General features: G+C 50.1%; 3 protein-coding genes across 8 annotated transcripts; 1 reads left to right on the top strand and 2 right to left on the bottom strand.

Annotated features, from left to right (window-relative positions):
• The first annotated feature begins 2603 nt into the window (after positions 1 to 2603).
• LOC100279952 (uncharacterized) lies at positions 2604 to 5106 on the top strand. The gene is given in 2 exon segments (NM_001152902.1): positions 2604 to 2693; positions 3779 to 5106. Coding segments are annotated over 2 exon segments (1212 nt in total). The 5' UTR covers positions 2604 to 2620; the 3' UTR covers positions 4918 to 5106.
• Positions 5107 to 9363: 4257 nt separating this feature from the next.
• On the bottom strand, positions 9364 to 14358 carry LOC100277552 (uncharacterized). Of its 6 annotated transcripts, none has more exons than XM_035965795.1 (4): positions 14252 to 14358; positions 13641 to 13738; positions 10961 to 11156; positions 9364 to 10691 (listed from the first exon to the last, which is right to left on the bottom strand). In XM_035965795.1, the coding sequence occupies exon 4, from the start codon at positions 10544 to 10546 to the stop codon at positions 9716 to 9718; it is 831 nt and encodes a 276-aa protein (XP_035821688.1). In that variant the 5' UTR covers positions 10547 to 10691; positions 10961 to 11156; positions 13641 to 13738; positions 14252 to 14358; the 3' UTR covers positions 9364 to 9715. The 6 variants fall into 6 exon arrangements, with proteins under 6 accessions (XP_035821688.1, XP_008672619.1, XP_008672621.1 ...); XM_008674397.2 differs by having other exon boundaries at positions 10961 to 12113; positions 13641 to 13753; positions 14252 to 14337; XM_008674399.2 differs by having other exon boundaries at positions 10961 to 11167; positions 13641 to 13753; positions 14252 to 14337.
• Positions 13786 to 14721, bottom strand: LOC103650977 (uncharacterized). Its single transcript, XM_020550415.3, has one exon. The coding sequence runs from the start codon at positions 14628 to 14630 to the stop codon at positions 14256 to 14258; it is 375 nt and encodes a 124-aa protein (XP_020406004.1). The 5' UTR covers positions 14631 to 14721; the 3' UTR covers positions 13786 to 14255.
• Positions 14722 to 16716: the final 1995 nt, after the last annotated feature.

Genomic DNA, 16716 nt, shown 5'->3' with positions numbered 1-16716 from the left:
AGAGAGCAGCTCGAGCTGCTATCCTGCGAGGTGCGAGTATCCTACCGCATGCAATAGCCAACGGAGCCAGCAGTTCTCAACAGCACAACTCATTTTCAGTCACTTTGTCGCTTCGTCAGACCGGACAAGGCTGTACGCTGAGTCGCTGCCTACTGCATGCGGTGACTGACGTGCGACTCGCGAAATGAAGAACGGCCCTCCACCGTGCACACGGTAAAAGTAAATGTTCTTCGTGCCTTAATAAAGGGGTGAAAAACTTCTTCACGAGAGAAAGAAAGGGCAGAGACTAAACAGAGTTTCATCAAACCGCCATCGCCTAATCTGTCTCGCGGCCTGTTTGGTATGGCTTCTGTTCAAAAACAGCTCATTTACAGGAGCTAGTATTTTATAACAAAACGTTTGGCAAAAACAACTTCTTTTGGTGTGAGAAAAGAGCAAGATAGAGAGTGGGAGAGAAACGGCTAGGAGCCTTTTTTTTTTTTGCTCCGAGTTCTCTCTATAAAAAATAGCTCCGGTTCCTTAATGCTATTTATCGAGATATTTTTTTAGACTCCATCTTAGGCCCGTATATGACGAGTCGAGAGAGGTGATCTATAAAAATGGCTCTGATTCCTTAATGCTATTTGTCGAGAGCTTTTTTTTAGACTCCCTCTTAGGCCCGTATATAGCGAGTCGGGAGAGGTGAACTATAAAAATGGCTCAGGTTCCTTAATGCTATTTGTCGGGAGCTCTTTTTTTAGACTCCATTCCAGGCCCGTATATGCCGAGTCGGGAGAGGTGACCAGCCTTGGTTACATGATCTACTGATTCATGTCTCTTGTCTCGTTAAGATAAGGAGTTGGTTCGACTCATTAAGAAACCGAGTGAGAGAACCGTCTCGGCTCGTTTGCAAGCTCAAGCTGCTTCGTTTAGCTCGTGAGCTATATATATATATATATATATATATATATATATATATATATATATATATATATATATATATATATATATATATATATATATATATATATATAGAACAATATAATCAATTATTAATTAATTATACACCAGTTTAACACTAAAAAGGTAATAGTAGTCATAAGTTCACATACCGCATCAATTTAATGTGGCGAAACCACCTATATTATTCTAGCTTAAGTGTCTATATCTCGCCTTAGAGACGATGATACATTTATATCGGAATAAACTGTCGATCTGTCGAAGCTAGCCCGTTGAAACCACCTACACTTGATCGAAATACCACTTGTTCACTCGAAAGTGATACATAGAGAAATACAATAATGCATAATACCACAATTTAAAGAGTGTCTGTTGTACCAAAATCGAGACTAAACTAGTGTCAAGTCTTGTCAAAACGTCTGGTCTCGAGTTCAAACTTCTCCGATGATTAGATCAAATAAATAGGCACAACTTTTTGTAACTAGGACCAATGGATTTGGGGTTTGTAGCTTAAGGAACACTTGTGTCTTTTGTAAGGGCTGATTTGGGACTTAGGGGAAAATCCCGATTTATCCATCTCCTTCCCCACTTTAGTGACTTATTTAGGGTCCTTGCCTTGCCTTGTTGGTGATAAAACCTCAATAACTTTGGTTAAGTACTTAGTGAGCTGTAACTTTGGTCAATGGTCCATCTTGTGATCAAGTGATCTGACAAACCTTTTAACCACTTTAAGTTAATGCTCATATGCCTCTCTTAAGGGTGGGGTTAGGATTTTAGTCACTCTCTTTTGTTTGATCATTATGGAATGGCTAAGTTAAGCCTTATGGGACGGTTATCACCTAATTAGAGTCTTGATCCTTAAGTTTTTTTTTGTAATTTTTGCCCTAAGTGATCCACATGTGAGTTGTTAAATAGTGTGGGTTGAGTTAATCTCCTCTGATCAACACCTGAGACGTTATATTCAACATCTAAATAATACAGTAAAGTCTTTGTTTTGCTCACAAATGCTAACTCATTCAAGCTAACGTGGTGGCTCGAGCGGTCGAGCTCAACTCAGGTGAGATACTAACTTAGTTCGTAACAAAACTAAAATAAATCGAATCTAGCCGAGCCAAGATGACAACCAACGATTGTTTTGTCTAGCTCTAAACACGTATGCGGCGGCTGTGACTCGTGCAAGCACGGAACGGTCAATTGCGTCCGTCCAGACGCCGCTGTCCTTGCCGGGCCATCCACTCTTCTTGTGCAGCAGGCGGAATCACTCGCGGCGAGGAACCGGACTACCGGAGCAGGGCAGAAGCCACAAGCGGTGGGCAGGCGCAGGAAGCGTAAAGGGAGCTGCGGCCATCGACGCGCGCACGTGCCGGTGACAGGCGGTTGTGACGTCGACGCCCCGGGCCGCCGGGCCTGACCGCCTGAGACGAGCAGACGAGGAAGGGACAAGGGAGGGAGGAAAATATATATTTTTTTCATCCTCCCCTTTCCTGCACGTTAAAACGCATTTACTGAAGGCCTGCTAACGGAGATGGCGCCGTCACTGGGATGGATTGGAGTATAAAACCGAGGAGCGTGGGCGTGACGGCCACCGGTCCCGAGGGCTATCGAACGTAACTACCGTCCTCTGTCTCGGCGTCGGCGAGCAACAGAACAGACAGAGGAGGGGAGGCGAGGCGAGGCGGAAATGGGGCTCCGCGTCCGCGCTTCCTCGCTTCTGCTATCCCTCGCCATCGAGCTCGCGGCCGTGCTCGTCTCAGGTAACCCAGCCCCCGGGCTTGCTCGCTCCCTGCCTGCTTCTATCGCTGTGGGATTCTCTGTCTTCTTGCTCGTGCTCTTCTTTCTGCCGCCATTGCTAGCTCTTGCTGTGTGGTGGATCAGTGCCACGCCCGTCTGTCCTCATGAGACGTCATGAGTAGGAGTTGCTAGGTCAGTTCTCTCGAGTCCTGCCACGATCACGATGCTAAGTTGCTATGTTTGTTGCCGATTTTTGGGTGGGCGCGGCTAGAATTTGCAGCGAGGGCACAGCACTGGAAAGCAGCTGCGACTGCGGACCAAGAACATGGCATGGAGGCCTCTGTCCTCGTGAGATGCGAGTTGGGGTTGCTTGTATTGTATCGGTCCTTTCGAGCTCTGCCACGATGCTGCCTTCCAGTTTCATTGTCCGTGCGGACAAGGGTACGGAGTTCTTTTTTGGTTGCCAATTTTGGGACCGATTAGAATTTGCAGCGAGGGCACAGCACTGTAAAGCAGCCGCGAACCAAGAACATGGAGGCCTGACGACGAGGTCCGGCAAAGCATACCAGCGCAAATAACTCCGGTGCCCCTCATATTGTCGCAATCAGTTGAGCTGAATAATCCATTACACGATTTCTTCCTGAAACCGCACAGTTTGCTGAAAATTTCTGTTTTTTTACATATCTACTAGCTGTTTAAATCTTACCATTTTTGCTCTCTCCCTCATAAATGATTTCTAGCTCTGCCCCTAGCCGCCTACTATGAATGATCATCCCGTCTGCTTCCGTATACATTATTGATTGTAGGTGTAAGGTGCTCTCCTCTTGCCACCGAACAATTTTTTATGTCGTTTAATCACGAAAGCGACTTCGTACCTAGAGCATTTCGGTGGGACTCTATATATTCCGGATTACTAAAATATAGTATGTTTTTATGCAATGATTTTTTTACTGTTACTTAACATGTAAAGCTGAGATTTATCTTATATAGTAAAAATTAAGTAACGAAGTGGATATAATATATTTTACTGTTAATTTAGGAACTCTATTTTTACTGTTATATATCCCGGTTGCTAACAATGAGCGCCTGGCGTGCGTTAATTTGGCAGTGTCGGCGCAGCAGAAATTCGGGATCAACTACGGGCAGATCGCGAACAATCTCCCGGACCCGACGCAGGTGGCGACCCTCCTCCGGTCGATGAACGTGAACAAGGTGAAGCTCTACGACGCGGACCCCCGGGTGCTGACGGCGTTCGCCAACACGGGCGTGGAGTTCATCATCGCCGTGGGCAACGAGAACCTGCAGACCATGGCCGGCAGCCCCGCCGCGGCGCGGCAGTGGGTGGCGGCGAACGTGCGGCCCTACATCCCGGCCACGCGCATCACCTGCGTCACCGTGGGCAACGAGGTCTTCTCCGGCAACGACACGGCCACGATGGCCAGCCTCCTCCCCGCCATGAAGGCCGTCCACGCGGCGCTCGCGGACCTGGGCCTCGGCGGCCAGGCCACCGTCTCGTCGGCGCACTCCGTGAACGTGCTCGCCGCCAGCTTCCCGCCGTCGTCGGGCGCGTTCCGGGAGGACCTGGCGGAGTACATGAAGCCCATCCTGGACTTCCACGCCCAGACGGGGTCGCCGTTCCTCATCAACGCCTACCCCTTCTTCGCGTACAAGGCGAGCCCGGGCAGCGTGTCGCTGCCGTACGTGCTGTTCGAGCCCAACCCGGGGGTGCGCGACCCCAGCACCGGCCTCAGCTACGACAACATGCTGTACGCCCAGATCGACGCCGTGTACGCCGCCATGAAGGCCATGGGGCACACGGACGTGGGCGTCCGGATCTCGGAGACCGGGTGGCCGTCCAGGGGCGACGAGGACGAGACCGGGGCCACGGTGCAGAACGCCGCCGCGTACAACGGCAACCTCATGCAGAGGGTCGCCATGAGCCAGGGGACGCCGCTCAAGCCCAACGTGCCCGTCGACGTCTACGTGTTCGCGCTCTTCAACGAGAACATGAAGCCAGGGCCCACGTCGGAGCGCAACTACGGGCTGTTCTACCCCAACGGCTCGCCGGTGTACGCGCTCAGCGCCGGCTCCGGCGGCGGTTCAGGTCCGGGCGGGTCGCTCAACCCGTACTACACATCCATGTTCTCCTCGTCGTCCAGATCCGCGGTGAGCGCGACCTTCTTGACAGAGAGAGTGATGCTGTTACTGCTGCTGCAAGCAACTGTAATACTCCGACACTACTGCTAGTCAGTGAATACCTTGTAATCTTGTATACGAAAAAAAAAATGCATCTCAATTCAACCCATAGGGTAGGCCTTAGATTCGGAAATTTGGCACGACAGTGTGGCTGCTCGAAAAGGTCTCATCTTTTTTTTTTTCTCTTTTATTCCCCCGCAGCAATGACCTTGAAAGTTCTTGAAAAGGTGACCTTTTTTCTTCTCTGTGCACAAACCTATCGAGATGTGGAAACACCTAAAGCTGAGGTTTGAGGTTGATTGATGTCCGGGCATCGTCGAAAGCGCGGTCATTCCTGAGCTTTTTGACCCAACCGACAGCCGCGTATTTCCAAGCTGGCCTTATACAGTTGTTAACCTTGGGCGGCAGCATGGAACTCAAACTGAAACTGAAACAGAATGCCAAAGGGATATTTAACTATGGCAAGCTTTGGATAGTTTTGCATGTACCGACTAAGTTAGGGTATTATCTGTTTTGCTGGTTTTCTGAGTTTGATGACACAATTGTAGTGTGGCAAGTTTAAGGACAGCTACTATATTTTACTCAATCATTTATGCTGCTCACGATTAAAACTGGCAAACGGAAGGAGGGCTTTGGTCGGATGGTGAATAGTTAAATTTCAGTCTCATATACTACTTACGTTCTCAAATATTTGAGGACCGAGTAGTTAAATGTTCCAATCTCATCAAATTGCAGCAACAAAACAATCATCTCTCGGTCTGGTTTTCTGGCACTGACAACGAAGATGGGGATTCGCTTGTCTGTGTGTGTTCTGTTGTCCTGGTGGTGGTGGTGGGTTTGCGATCGCTTGCAGATAACGTATCGGGGTGGGGGGGTGGTTGTCCTGCTCGCCCGGCATTATTCCGCCGAGGCTTCCTCCACACGTACGCACCGCTCGCAAATCATTGGCAGCTTCCCTTCCGGCTGACGCAACTCCGGGCTGGGTTGTCGTCCGTCGCCACTCGTCCGTGCCGGCCGGGGCCGGGGGCCGTTGCGGTGCGTTGCTCACTGACAGCGAGGCAACGGACACAGTGGCACACACGCTGGATGAAATCATCTCAGGTTTCTTTTCCATTTTTCTGTTCCTGATCCTGACGCAGTTTAGGGGGTGTTTGGTTACCCCAAACTAAAATTTAGCCCCTGTCCCATTGAATATTTAAACATCCGTTCCGGGTATTAAATATAGTCGGATTATAAAACTAATTTGTCAGCCGAAGATTAAAAGACGAGACGAATCTAGTACAGTTGATTGGGTCTATATTTCATACTCCTATTTAAAAGTCAAACGCTTGATAGACCCGAGCTAAACTTTAGCAGGAGTAACCAAACACCCCGTTAGTGTAAAAAAACGGACCGTACCGTGACCGTGAGTCCGTGACTGACAACTGACAACGAGAGTTCAAATCCGGCGTTTGCTCTCGGCTGTGAGCCTGAGCGAGCTCGTGTGGTTAGGTACCAGGTCCTGCCCTGCGTCGTCCAAGCCGCGACACTTTGGCAACTGGTGAGCCAATGTGATGATAAGATGCATGCGGCCGACGGGTGAGGCAACTGGTGGCGCCCCGTTTGTTGAGGCCCGTCGTTCGTTCCTGCACTGCAGCGCAGGAGCTGTTGCGGTTGGTCCCCTTCCGTTCGTTCGGGCGCCGCGGCCCCGAACGGACCAGCAGATCACCCAGAGCCGTCGAAGCATTTTTCGCGTCGTCCGCGACGAGGGACCCATCTCACGATTCTCCGCATGCTGCGGACGTTTCAGACAGAGCTCCCAGTCTCGTCACTACTGTCCGTCCGCGCGCAGGCTGCTGCCTGTTGACCGCTCGTCGCCGTGTTGTTCGGCAGGTTGAATCGCAAGCATTGGCCTGCCGTAGCAGTGGAGTGGAGGATGCCCTCACCTAACCGGATGTCTCGTCGCCTTGATCGATCAGATGAGATCACGCGGGGACATGGAGCCCGTTTGCACGAGAGAGGGCGCACGAGTGGATCGACGAATATCCGTGGCCCTTTGTTGTCTCTGGCTGGCACACCTTTATTGGAAAGTTATTCGCCATGTAGCGCTGTGTGTGATTGAGATTTCAAGGCTGGAGGATGGGGCCCTGGATCGGAACGCTGGACCTACTAGTCTAACCCTCTGTTAGTTCCGGTCCCAGCGGCCAGCGCCACTGAAGTGGAACGAAAGTTGGGTTTGGTTCTCGCAAAGGGAGAGGATGGGGGCGGTTTGGTCCTAGTTTTTTTTAGTTTGGGACGGCCCCAGTTTAGTTATCCATGTCTTTTTTTTTGTCTCAGTCAGGGTCGACGTGTCATTATTCTCCTTTTCACTTAGGGTCCATTTGTTTGTGTAGGATTGAACCAGGATTCATTCCAACTTATTAAAACTTATATAAATTAGAGAAACAATCCGACCAGGAACCGTTTCAGATCTTCAATCTGTGAAAAACGAACAGGGCCTTAATGTTTTTTGTTTGTTTGGTTGGGTGCGTAAGTAGAGAAGTTGAACCCGTCGATTGGCTTCTCTACGAATTTGTTCGGTTCGCTTCTCTACCTATCCAGTCTCCACATATGCAAGAAAAAGCGGCCATAGCCAGTATACAGGCTCATGGCATGCAGCGGTGAACCGAAAAGTGGCCATAGTTTTTTTTGTTGTATCTTCTAAATAAAAAGATTTAATCATCGAATAAAATGTATATGTATGTTTTTTTTTTTGCGATTTTTGTGAATAGAACGAGACCACCTATGCTATATAGTATTTAGAGTTTTATTTATACACCATTTTTAATATATGTTTCAGTGTAATCAATCAAATAAAATCTGTATCTAATCCGTACGAGTCTTTAGAAGTAATCAAACAAAAGCTTATGTATGAACTTATTCTGGTTTCACGAATGCTGCCTAGGCTCATACTAACCTGCCTCCTCTCGACTTATACGTCAACCAATAGACGGATAGATTACCTGCCAATGCCCGATCCACTGTTAGATTTTTTCCGCCAAGCCAAGCTAACTTCTTCTTTTTTTTCTTTTTTTGTTTGCGAATGTGGTTGCAGCGTGTATTATTTCAGTAAGCGAGAAGCAGGTATAGACATTGTAGCTAATGAACGAGGTGCCGAAAGCCCACAGCGTAAACAACAGAAATGGAGACGGAACAAGACTGCCAAGGCTTCAGGCGCGGCCACAGCCCACAGCCCAGCCTAACCCGTCGCTTGAACCTAACAAGGCCGACCCAACTTAAAACACGTAGATTACTTGGTGCTTTTCTTCAGAGTAGACTACCTGTCGTGCCAGAAATTTGCAGTCCATCACTAGGGTTGGAAATGAACCGAGCCGGTTTGTCTAAGCGGGTGACCGAGTTCGTAGGCCACACCTTAGTAAATATAATTACATTATATATTAAATTAATATCAATTAAATATAAAATATAGAATTATTATTTGATATTATCATATATCTATCATCAAGACCAAGAAATGAACCAATAATTTATTACGGTTCTACATATTGATTAATTTTAACCAACGAGCCCAAAATACAAACTCGTTTGGGCTCGTCTGATGCTCATGAGCCACTCTAAGCTTGAGACGGCTTGCGAGAGTCTTGAGCTTATTTTGTAGCCCTATCGATTACCCAGAGAGAAAAGTTATGTTTCTGCGGTGGCCTGTCGGGTTTCTTGCAGACGAGAAAGCAGCAAGCCGACTGCTACCGGTTGCTTGGGTTATCAATACTCTTCAAGAATTCTAATAAATGTTTTTTTTTCTTATTAGTCTTGTCGCTCTTTTATTTACCATGTTTTCGTAACACATCGCTATCTCTTTACTCTCTCCAAAAATTCTAAGTAGGGGTGGGTGGACGAAGAGGACAGGCCTGTTTGTTTCACCTTTTCTTTTATTGATTCTTGCTGTGAGAATTCAAACGTTCAACTTTTCAGCTCATTTATATAAGAATCGTTTGAGTGAAAATCATCTAAAAAACAACGTTAACACATGATTGGCTGAGTCATCACGATAGCTGTCACTTCCTAAATCCTAAACCTTATAAACTACTTCATCTTTATCCGCATGTTATTGTCACGACAATAGATTCTCTCCACTAGATTTTTTTAAAAAAACTCTTCAGAAAAAAAAACCGAAACAGCGTGCCGCGTAAGGGTGGGTTATCAAGTCCAACAATGAAGCATCCATCCCCCATCCATTCACATTCACTGATTCACATGTACAAGCGTCCCGCGTCCGTGCGGCGGGTACAACTGCACGTACAAGGCATCAAGTCTGCTGTCGTGCCGAGCCGAAACCGAAACCCGGTCTTGACTGTATCCATGGGTTGACACTAGCAGCTAGCTAGCCCCCTGGTAGAGCCACGATTTCGTGCGGTACGAGATGGGCAGACGAGACGAGTGGGTCACACGGTCAAGTAAGATGGGCACAAGCACAACCGCATGCAAAAGCCTGAAGAACAGTTGCGATGACGAAGAGGAAGACAGGCGAATGGCGGACTGCACATTATGCGCTCCTGTTATTGCTTGAGGCAGTAGAACACTGCTATGTACACAGCGGTAGGCCGCCGCTGCCGAGGAGCTCAAGTTTCAACAAACAAGCTCTTCCAAATGGGTTGCGTAATTCCACGCAGAAACAATCCACCGAACTCCAAAACTCGCAGTTCTAGGAGGCCAGGCCAGTCTACGATCGCCATCGAGCGGCGACCAGCCAGCCAGCCAAAGCCGACCGTGCTGCTCGAGACGCCTCGGGCTCACCTATCGGCGACCACGGCAGTCACTTACAGCGGGCCCACCCCAGCGGCGCCCAATCGTTTCCCGCCCTCACCGCAACCTAAGTTACCGGCCGCCGGGACCACTGCACAGCGTCCTTGCTGTCGGGTTCCTCCTCCTCCTCCCCCTCGTCCGGGTCGGCCCCCGTCGCCGCCGCGGCCAGCGCCTCGTCTCCCCACGATGCGGCTCTTCTCCCGGACTTGAACCTCCGCATTCCCGCAATGCCGCCCGGCTGCTGCTGCTGCTGCCGCCGCCGCCCGGCATCGTCCTCCAGCGCCACCTTCTTCCTGGACGCGCCGCCGGGCACACGGGCGCAGCCGTCGCACCGGAACATGGCGGCCACGCCGTACCACCACCCGCGCCGGCGCCGTCCGTGCCGCTCCCGGTCGGACAGGACCTTGCCAATGCAGGACACCTTGGGCGACCGCGGCTCCACCTCGCCGCCGCCGCCGCCGCCGCCGCCCGCGCGCTTGCCGTGCAAGATCCGGCCCTGCGACGGGCGGCGCCGGGTGAAGGTCGGGCGGATCCTCGCCGGGAGGCCGAAGAACGTGGTGCCGGCCGCGGGGGGCGGCGGGGCGCCCGCGACGCGCGTGGAGTTGGACCGCGTCTTGGCCGCGACGGGGTTGGCCACGGCGGCGGCGGCCGCGAACTTGGGGTTGGTGCTGCCCTTGGTGGAGTCGTCCCGCTCGTATATCGGGTTCAGCTCCGAGAACGCCGCGTCGTCGCCGATGGGGATGGTTATCGACTCGGGCGGCAAGTCCGGGTCCGGCGGCGGCGAGGCGTCCCCGCTGCCCCCCGCGATGACCGTCTCGCACGACACCTTCCTGTCACCAGCGCCGGCGCCGGCGCCCGACACGCCGCACACCAGGCTCTCCAGGTCCACCTGGGGCATCGCGCGCGCAGCTCGCTTCCTTGCAGAGGGGGGAGTGCAAGACTGAAGATGCTGACTAGCTGCGGCAGGGAGAGGTGGCTGCTAGCAGGCGCTTCCCTTTAAAATTCCCATGAGGACGATGGGGGGGAGGCAAAGCACAGCGAGGCTGCATCAGCAAGCATTCAGCAGTGCTCAGAGGCTGTCCTATACAAATAATACAAGTGACGCAGAAAATGCCAGCTCTGAAACGAAACGAACTGCAAAAACGGATTTCGACTATTTGCCCCTCCCCCCCTAAAAAATACCAGTCCTAGTAAAGCTGAATGGAGTGTTTCACCTAGTGTCGATTCACTAGCTGAGGTTAAAACGGAAAACGGGATTGTGCAGCAATCAACCAAGAAGGATATATACTGTAGTTCAGCAGGGCTAATTTACCTGGCAAGTCCAAGATAACGGTGGGGGCAGACAGGAGTGGCCAGCCGATCTGGAGAGACTCCCGGCCGACAGAGCCCATTTTCTGCTGCGGCCCTCCCAATATATGAGCTTAGTCTTTTCATTCCAGATTTCAGCGTGGAACGCCCGACGACTCCCCCTGAGACCGATCTGTCTTTTACGCAGTGGCCACCAAAAACTGCGAAGAATCTGTCGCTGCGCTTTATGATTTTCGCAAATAACAATAAATAACAGTTCGGCCTGTTGAATCTGTCGACGCCCGTCGTCAGTTTAAAACAGTTTCATCCTCAAACTAACATAGGGTCAGAGAACACCGCAGGGTAAACCCTAAACCGTAAACCTCACTCAGCAGCACCAGCACGGCACCTAATTTTTTTTAAACAGAGGTCAGAAACTCAGAACCAAGATTTGAAGGGCAAATCAAGATAATCTACTCTGCAGGACTGTTTCTGATGACTTGATCAGGACGCAGAGCAAGGCTTGGTAAAAGGAATCAAGGCCAGTTCTGGGCACGTAGTGCTGTTCGGCCATCACATGGCGATGTCGGACTGGGTGGTGAGCACCAGAGGAGGGGCATCAGCGGAGCACCAGGACCAGGCCCATCTGTACTATTTTGTTGTCTTCGCTGCACGCTGTACATATAGCTGCAGTCTTTTCGTTGGCAAGATATTGTGGTAGGAGCGATGGCCGGGGCTCAGCTTGCAAACGTGCCGTTTTTGCTCAGCGTTCAAGTTTTAACCGGCTCGCCAAAAAATACCAGCCTGATTTTGTGAAGTGACTGGAGCCTAACAATACTATGAAAGAGACAGCTGAATGACCGACCCTACACAGCACACTGATGGCTCAGCCTGCAGTGTTCGAACACAGGAACCTCACACATGTCACGCGGCCTTGTAGTGGTACAAAGAAATGAAAGCTGAGGGTAGGCAACTCTTTTATTGATATGAAAACTCTGGATTTCTGGCATGGAGGTGCAAGGCCATATCTAGAGTGTATCACTGTATCAGTGTGGGGAACCTATGCAGGCCATGGAAATAAGCCAAGCCACAACTAGATTCCAAAGAGCTCCATGCTTGGACCTTGGTCAACGCTCAGCAACCCCACAAAGCTCCCCATGGGTCGGAATTATTGTACTCTGAGACAGATTCACATTACAAGACAGCGGTGAATGGGACGAGGAACCGTATTAAAGATCAAGTGCATGTATAATAAATTGAAAATAATATCCTTCCATTCAATTTTGATTGAATAGAAAGGGGATTAATCCTCTCAGTCCCCATGCAACCAAACAAGGCTTAAAATGGAGTAATTCCTGCAGCCAAGAATGCTTCTTGAATCATAGTAGGTTAATGATATGGGTATAACTGGCATCTATAAAATGGCAGGATTTTTGAGTTGAAGAACCTAAGTACTAGGAGTTATTGACGAGTATTGTTGCAAGAGCATGCTAGATGAAATTGAAATTATTATAATCTCTCGACTATACAATAATCACACTGCACAACTGAACTCCTAGGTCGGCCGGTGGAGGCCGAATCTTGAGCCTCTTTGGCCAGATCCATCTCTGCACCTCCGGTTCGGCTGACGGGTGTCTGGTTCCGCGCAGCGGGACGTTTGGTGGTAGATCCTCAAGGTGAAAGCCATGCCCGCTTGCGAGCGGACGGCGGTGACGCCTATGGACGCCACTCCCACCCTGTTGACGGTGTCGTCTATGGATCTCCCTCGACCTCCATGTGGGTGCGCACACGACAAGGTGTTTCCTGGTTCCATGTGCCCAGCCGGATGGGATGGCGATCGACGCAGCTTTGCGACTACTGCGGCAGCCGACACGTCGGTGCCCCTCTAGAGGGGTTTGTGCGGAGGCTAGGGCGGTGGCGACCGCGGAGGCTGCATACTGTGACCTGGGGTCCTGACCTATGATATGCTAGAGGGCATCTTGGGCGAAAGCCTCGGCGACAGTGACACCCGTGGGCGCCACTTCTCCCTGTTGAGGGCGTCACATTGCTCTAAAGTTCGTCTCGACCTCGACGTTGGCTTCGGTTGATGCTCTCGCTTCTCGATGTCTGATTTGCGGGTGGAGGTGGGGTTTTTGCAACATGAAGTCGAAACTACCACGTTAGGGGATGTGGCTCGGCAACAGTGACATGAGGCGAGCCCCCTTCCTCGTGATATGGATTGTTTTGGAGATCGAACAAATAGCCGGAGATGTGCGTTAGATCAAGATCGTTGATGAAGAATTGGAGCTGCCTCGAGTGTGGGTGTGTTGAGGCTTGACAACGATAGCGTGTCACGGTCTTCCTCCTTGTGTGCCAGGTTTTAGGTGTTGGCGTCATCATGTTTCTTTTGGCCATGTGCGGACCGTCTGGCGAAGTCGGAGCTGCTCGTACCTTGTGTTAAAAGCTCGGCAACGATGACTCTGAATAGGCTTTGTGTGTGGGATTGTCGCTGCTTGTGTTGTTTGGGCACTCTGTGTAGGTTTCAGGCCTAATTTACCTTAAAACTAGGTCAATTCTAATATTCTTCTTAATGGAAAGGCAAAGCTCCTGCCATTACGTTCAAAAAAATGAATCTATGGATGCTAACAATATGGAAGCTATGGTTTCTTATAACCTATGCTGTCTGAGAAATTTGATTTCTACAACTGAACTTCATACCAACCTACCTGATAGTTCACAATCGACGAAGTTAGGTTGCAGACTATGGAATTTAGCAGGAACGTTTGGTTCGTCAGTTCAGCTCTGTCAACTTATCCAGAGGGATCTGCAACCGAAAGCCCTGCCAAACGTCAAAATTAGACTGCCAGGATGTTGGTTAAGCTTTCTCTATCCATAATCCATTTGTCCTTAGTACATAACACCGCAAAAATATGCTCCAGGAGATAATTCAAGAAGATTTGGCAAGATCAGTATAAGGCGCAATACATTAGTAACAATAGAGAAGTGAAGTGGATGGAGAAAACTGCAAACCAGCATCATGGAGCCAAAAGTTACGATGTCACTAAGACGGGTTCCGGTGACATCAACAGTAAATCCAGATCCTTCGTGGGAATGACCACACACGATGTACATGATTTTGAGCTTCCCCCAAACGATTAGATGACAATGAGAGAATCACCAACCTCTCAGCACTTGTATTATAGTCCTCCACCTCTACTTCTGAACTAGGATCACCAACCAAGTAAGGAACGAAGCACAGCAGCGAGCTCAAACGATGAATCGCTCTGTAATTTTGTAATCCGTCATGCCAAGAAGCTGGGAAAAAAAGGAAGCTTACTCCTTCACGGTCTAGAAGCCGGCTTTGCGGCCCCAGAGGCCGACTCCTGCGGCAGGGGAGGGGTCGAGGGAGTGGAAACGGAGCCGGTGGCAGAGGCAGCCTGCGACTCCTCGGCCGCGGAGAGCTTGCGGAGGCGTTCCTGAAGAACGCGGACGCGGTCCTCGGTGCGGCGGAGCTTACGCCAGCGCCAGGCGAGGTAGGCGCCGAGGCCGCCGTAGACGAGGATGTAGGAGCCCCACACGTACGGGTAGGTCTGCGCGTGCTCCTTCGCCTTCCGCCACTCCTCTTCCAGCTTCGCGATCACGCCGCCTCCAGCCGCCGCTCCCGCCACTGGCTCCGGCTCCTGCGGCGTCTGTCCGTCCCCCGCCGCGGCCGCCATCGCTGCGCTTGTCGGTGTGCGCCTGTGCGTCCGAGCGAGTGGGGCTCGTGTCGGGTTTCTTTAGGGCAAGCGCGAAATGGTGCGGGCCGAGGGACCCTGTGTGATAAACAACGGCCCAAACTATAATATTGTTCCCTTTGATAGGAAGGAACCTCCTCAGTTTTTGGGCCGCACTTCAAAGAAGCCCAAAAATTTGCTACAGTAGAGCTGGAGCAGCTACGTAGCCTGTGCGTTTAGCTATTTTCTGCTGCAATATTTTTGTTTCTGTAAATTACAGAAACAACAGTCTAAAAAGCCAGCTTTAATTAAGGGGCGCACACTATATAGGATAAAAGGTATTCCTCGGTCTAGGCTTTCACCTCCTCTGTAATCGAAATAGTATTTTAATCTTAATTTAGAGTGCTTGCTTTGACTATATAACTACATCGGTGTAAGGTTATCTCTAGCAGTCATAGAGGTGTTTAAATGTACTAATATAATAATTAGCTGCTAAAATTAGCTAAATACATACAACCAGTCTAGTTAATAATTAAGTTATTAGCCACTTTTAGCAATTACCCAATAGTTTACAAGTTATTTGCAGAGAAACAGCAGACTCTCTGCTCGGCGTCAGCTGCCGCGTGCTTTGACAGTCAAGCTCATTGGATGAAGCTGTTCCGCTGTCAGAGAGAGCTCCTTCACGTGGGATAACCGGTCAAGCATGTGCTAGTGCTAGCTACCCACAGCAGCAGTTAAGATCTATCGTGGGCTCTACCCAGACGCGGTTGAAGGATCCAGAATGTTTACGTCACGGATAGGAGCATTAACGAAACCTGAAAACCAAATAATATGCCCATCGTGGCGTCCCTCCTCAATTCCATTGTGTTTTCTACCGATCTATACCAACATGATTAATGGTAGTCTATTGTTAGCTATGTAAAATTTTTGCAACTCATCCCTGAGTTTATCTATATAGCAGATGACTCTTCATAATTAATATATGATGATGACTTGTCTTTTTTTTTCTCCTACAGAATTATTAATGCAAGACGCCAGGTTTGTCTGCGTGGTAGTGTCAGCATCCCACTGAGCGCACGTCGAAGGCCGTGCCTCGACGACGACGCAACACAACAGTCAACAGCCAGCGGGAGGGAGCCGTGTGCCCGTGTCCCATACTCCCATGTGAGGCGAGATGAGCGGGCGAACGGCGCAGGGCCGGCTCGGCTGGTCGGGGGGAATTCAGAGCCTGTTTGGTTCAGCTTTTTTTACCAGCTTTTCTGAAAATCCGGCTGTTGAGAGAATTTGGCTGTGGGGAAAATCTGAGTATTATTACGATTACATATGGAGGAAGAAAAAGTTGTTCATAAGGCTCAGTATTTAGAAAGTGATGGATTCCTACTATTACAACGACTCAACCGATTATGTGTTTATGTTGATTTTGAATGGTTTTTGCCCAACAAATTTTATACAAGCTGGCTGAAAAGCTGAACGTTTGACAGTCTGCAGCAGCTTTTGGTGGCCAGAAGCTGCCAAAAGCCGAAACAAATAGGGCCATAGAACCAGCCGTGAGCGCCGTGCCGCGACCGCGAGGGCCGGGCTGCTCGGCCCGCGGCCACGGGACGGCTAGTGAGTCCCCACCCTTCGTGTCGTCGTCGTCAGAACGACACTTGACGTCAGTGCCAACTGCCGAGACGGTTGCTGAACCAGTCTTGGGGACTACTCGACCACTAGGACTGCTTGCTTCCTCTTGCGTTCGATTTGGTTTTTGTCCCCAAGGTAATCGATAAGCATCGATGGCACTGTTTTTTTTTTCTCCCCGCATCCGCCCGACCGGCCGCCGAAGGCCTGTTGTTGTTGTTGTTGAAAAATCGCTCGAGGCGTCTACAAAGTGGTTGGAAAATCTGATCCGCAACAGCCCCAGGGCGTCCACAATCGAGTAGATGCCGATCCAGTAACCATGCAGCTAAACAATACCAGGCCCCGTTTGTACCACTTGCTGTCTCGATCGTGGTTGTTACTATGCGATAAGAGCCTGTCAACGAACGTAAACGCTCCATCTCGAAAATACTCTTACGTACCATTATTGCAACGCTGGAAGGTAGTACTG

This window comes from Zea mays, chromosome 3 (assembly GCF_902167145.1).
Source record: "Zea mays cultivar B73 chromosome 3, Zm-B73-REFERENCE-NAM-5.0, whole genome shotgun sequence".
NCBI lineage: Eukaryota > Viridiplantae > Streptophyta > Magnoliopsida > Poales > Poaceae > Zea > Zea mays.
The sequence above is the reverse complement of the archived record's forward strand: the minus strand, read 5'-3'. Positions and strand labels throughout refer to the sequence as shown.

What these genes read in the sequence shown, in the direction of transcription:
- LOC103650977 (XM_020550415.3), bottom strand. Translation starts at nt 14,630, where the DNA reads ATGGCGGCCGCGGCGGGGGACGGACAGACGCCGCAGGAGCCGGAGCCA.
- LOC100277552 (XM_035965795.1), bottom strand. Translation starts at nt 10,546, where the DNA reads ATGCCCCAGGTGGACCTGGAGAGCCTGGTGTGCGGCGTGTCGGGCGCC.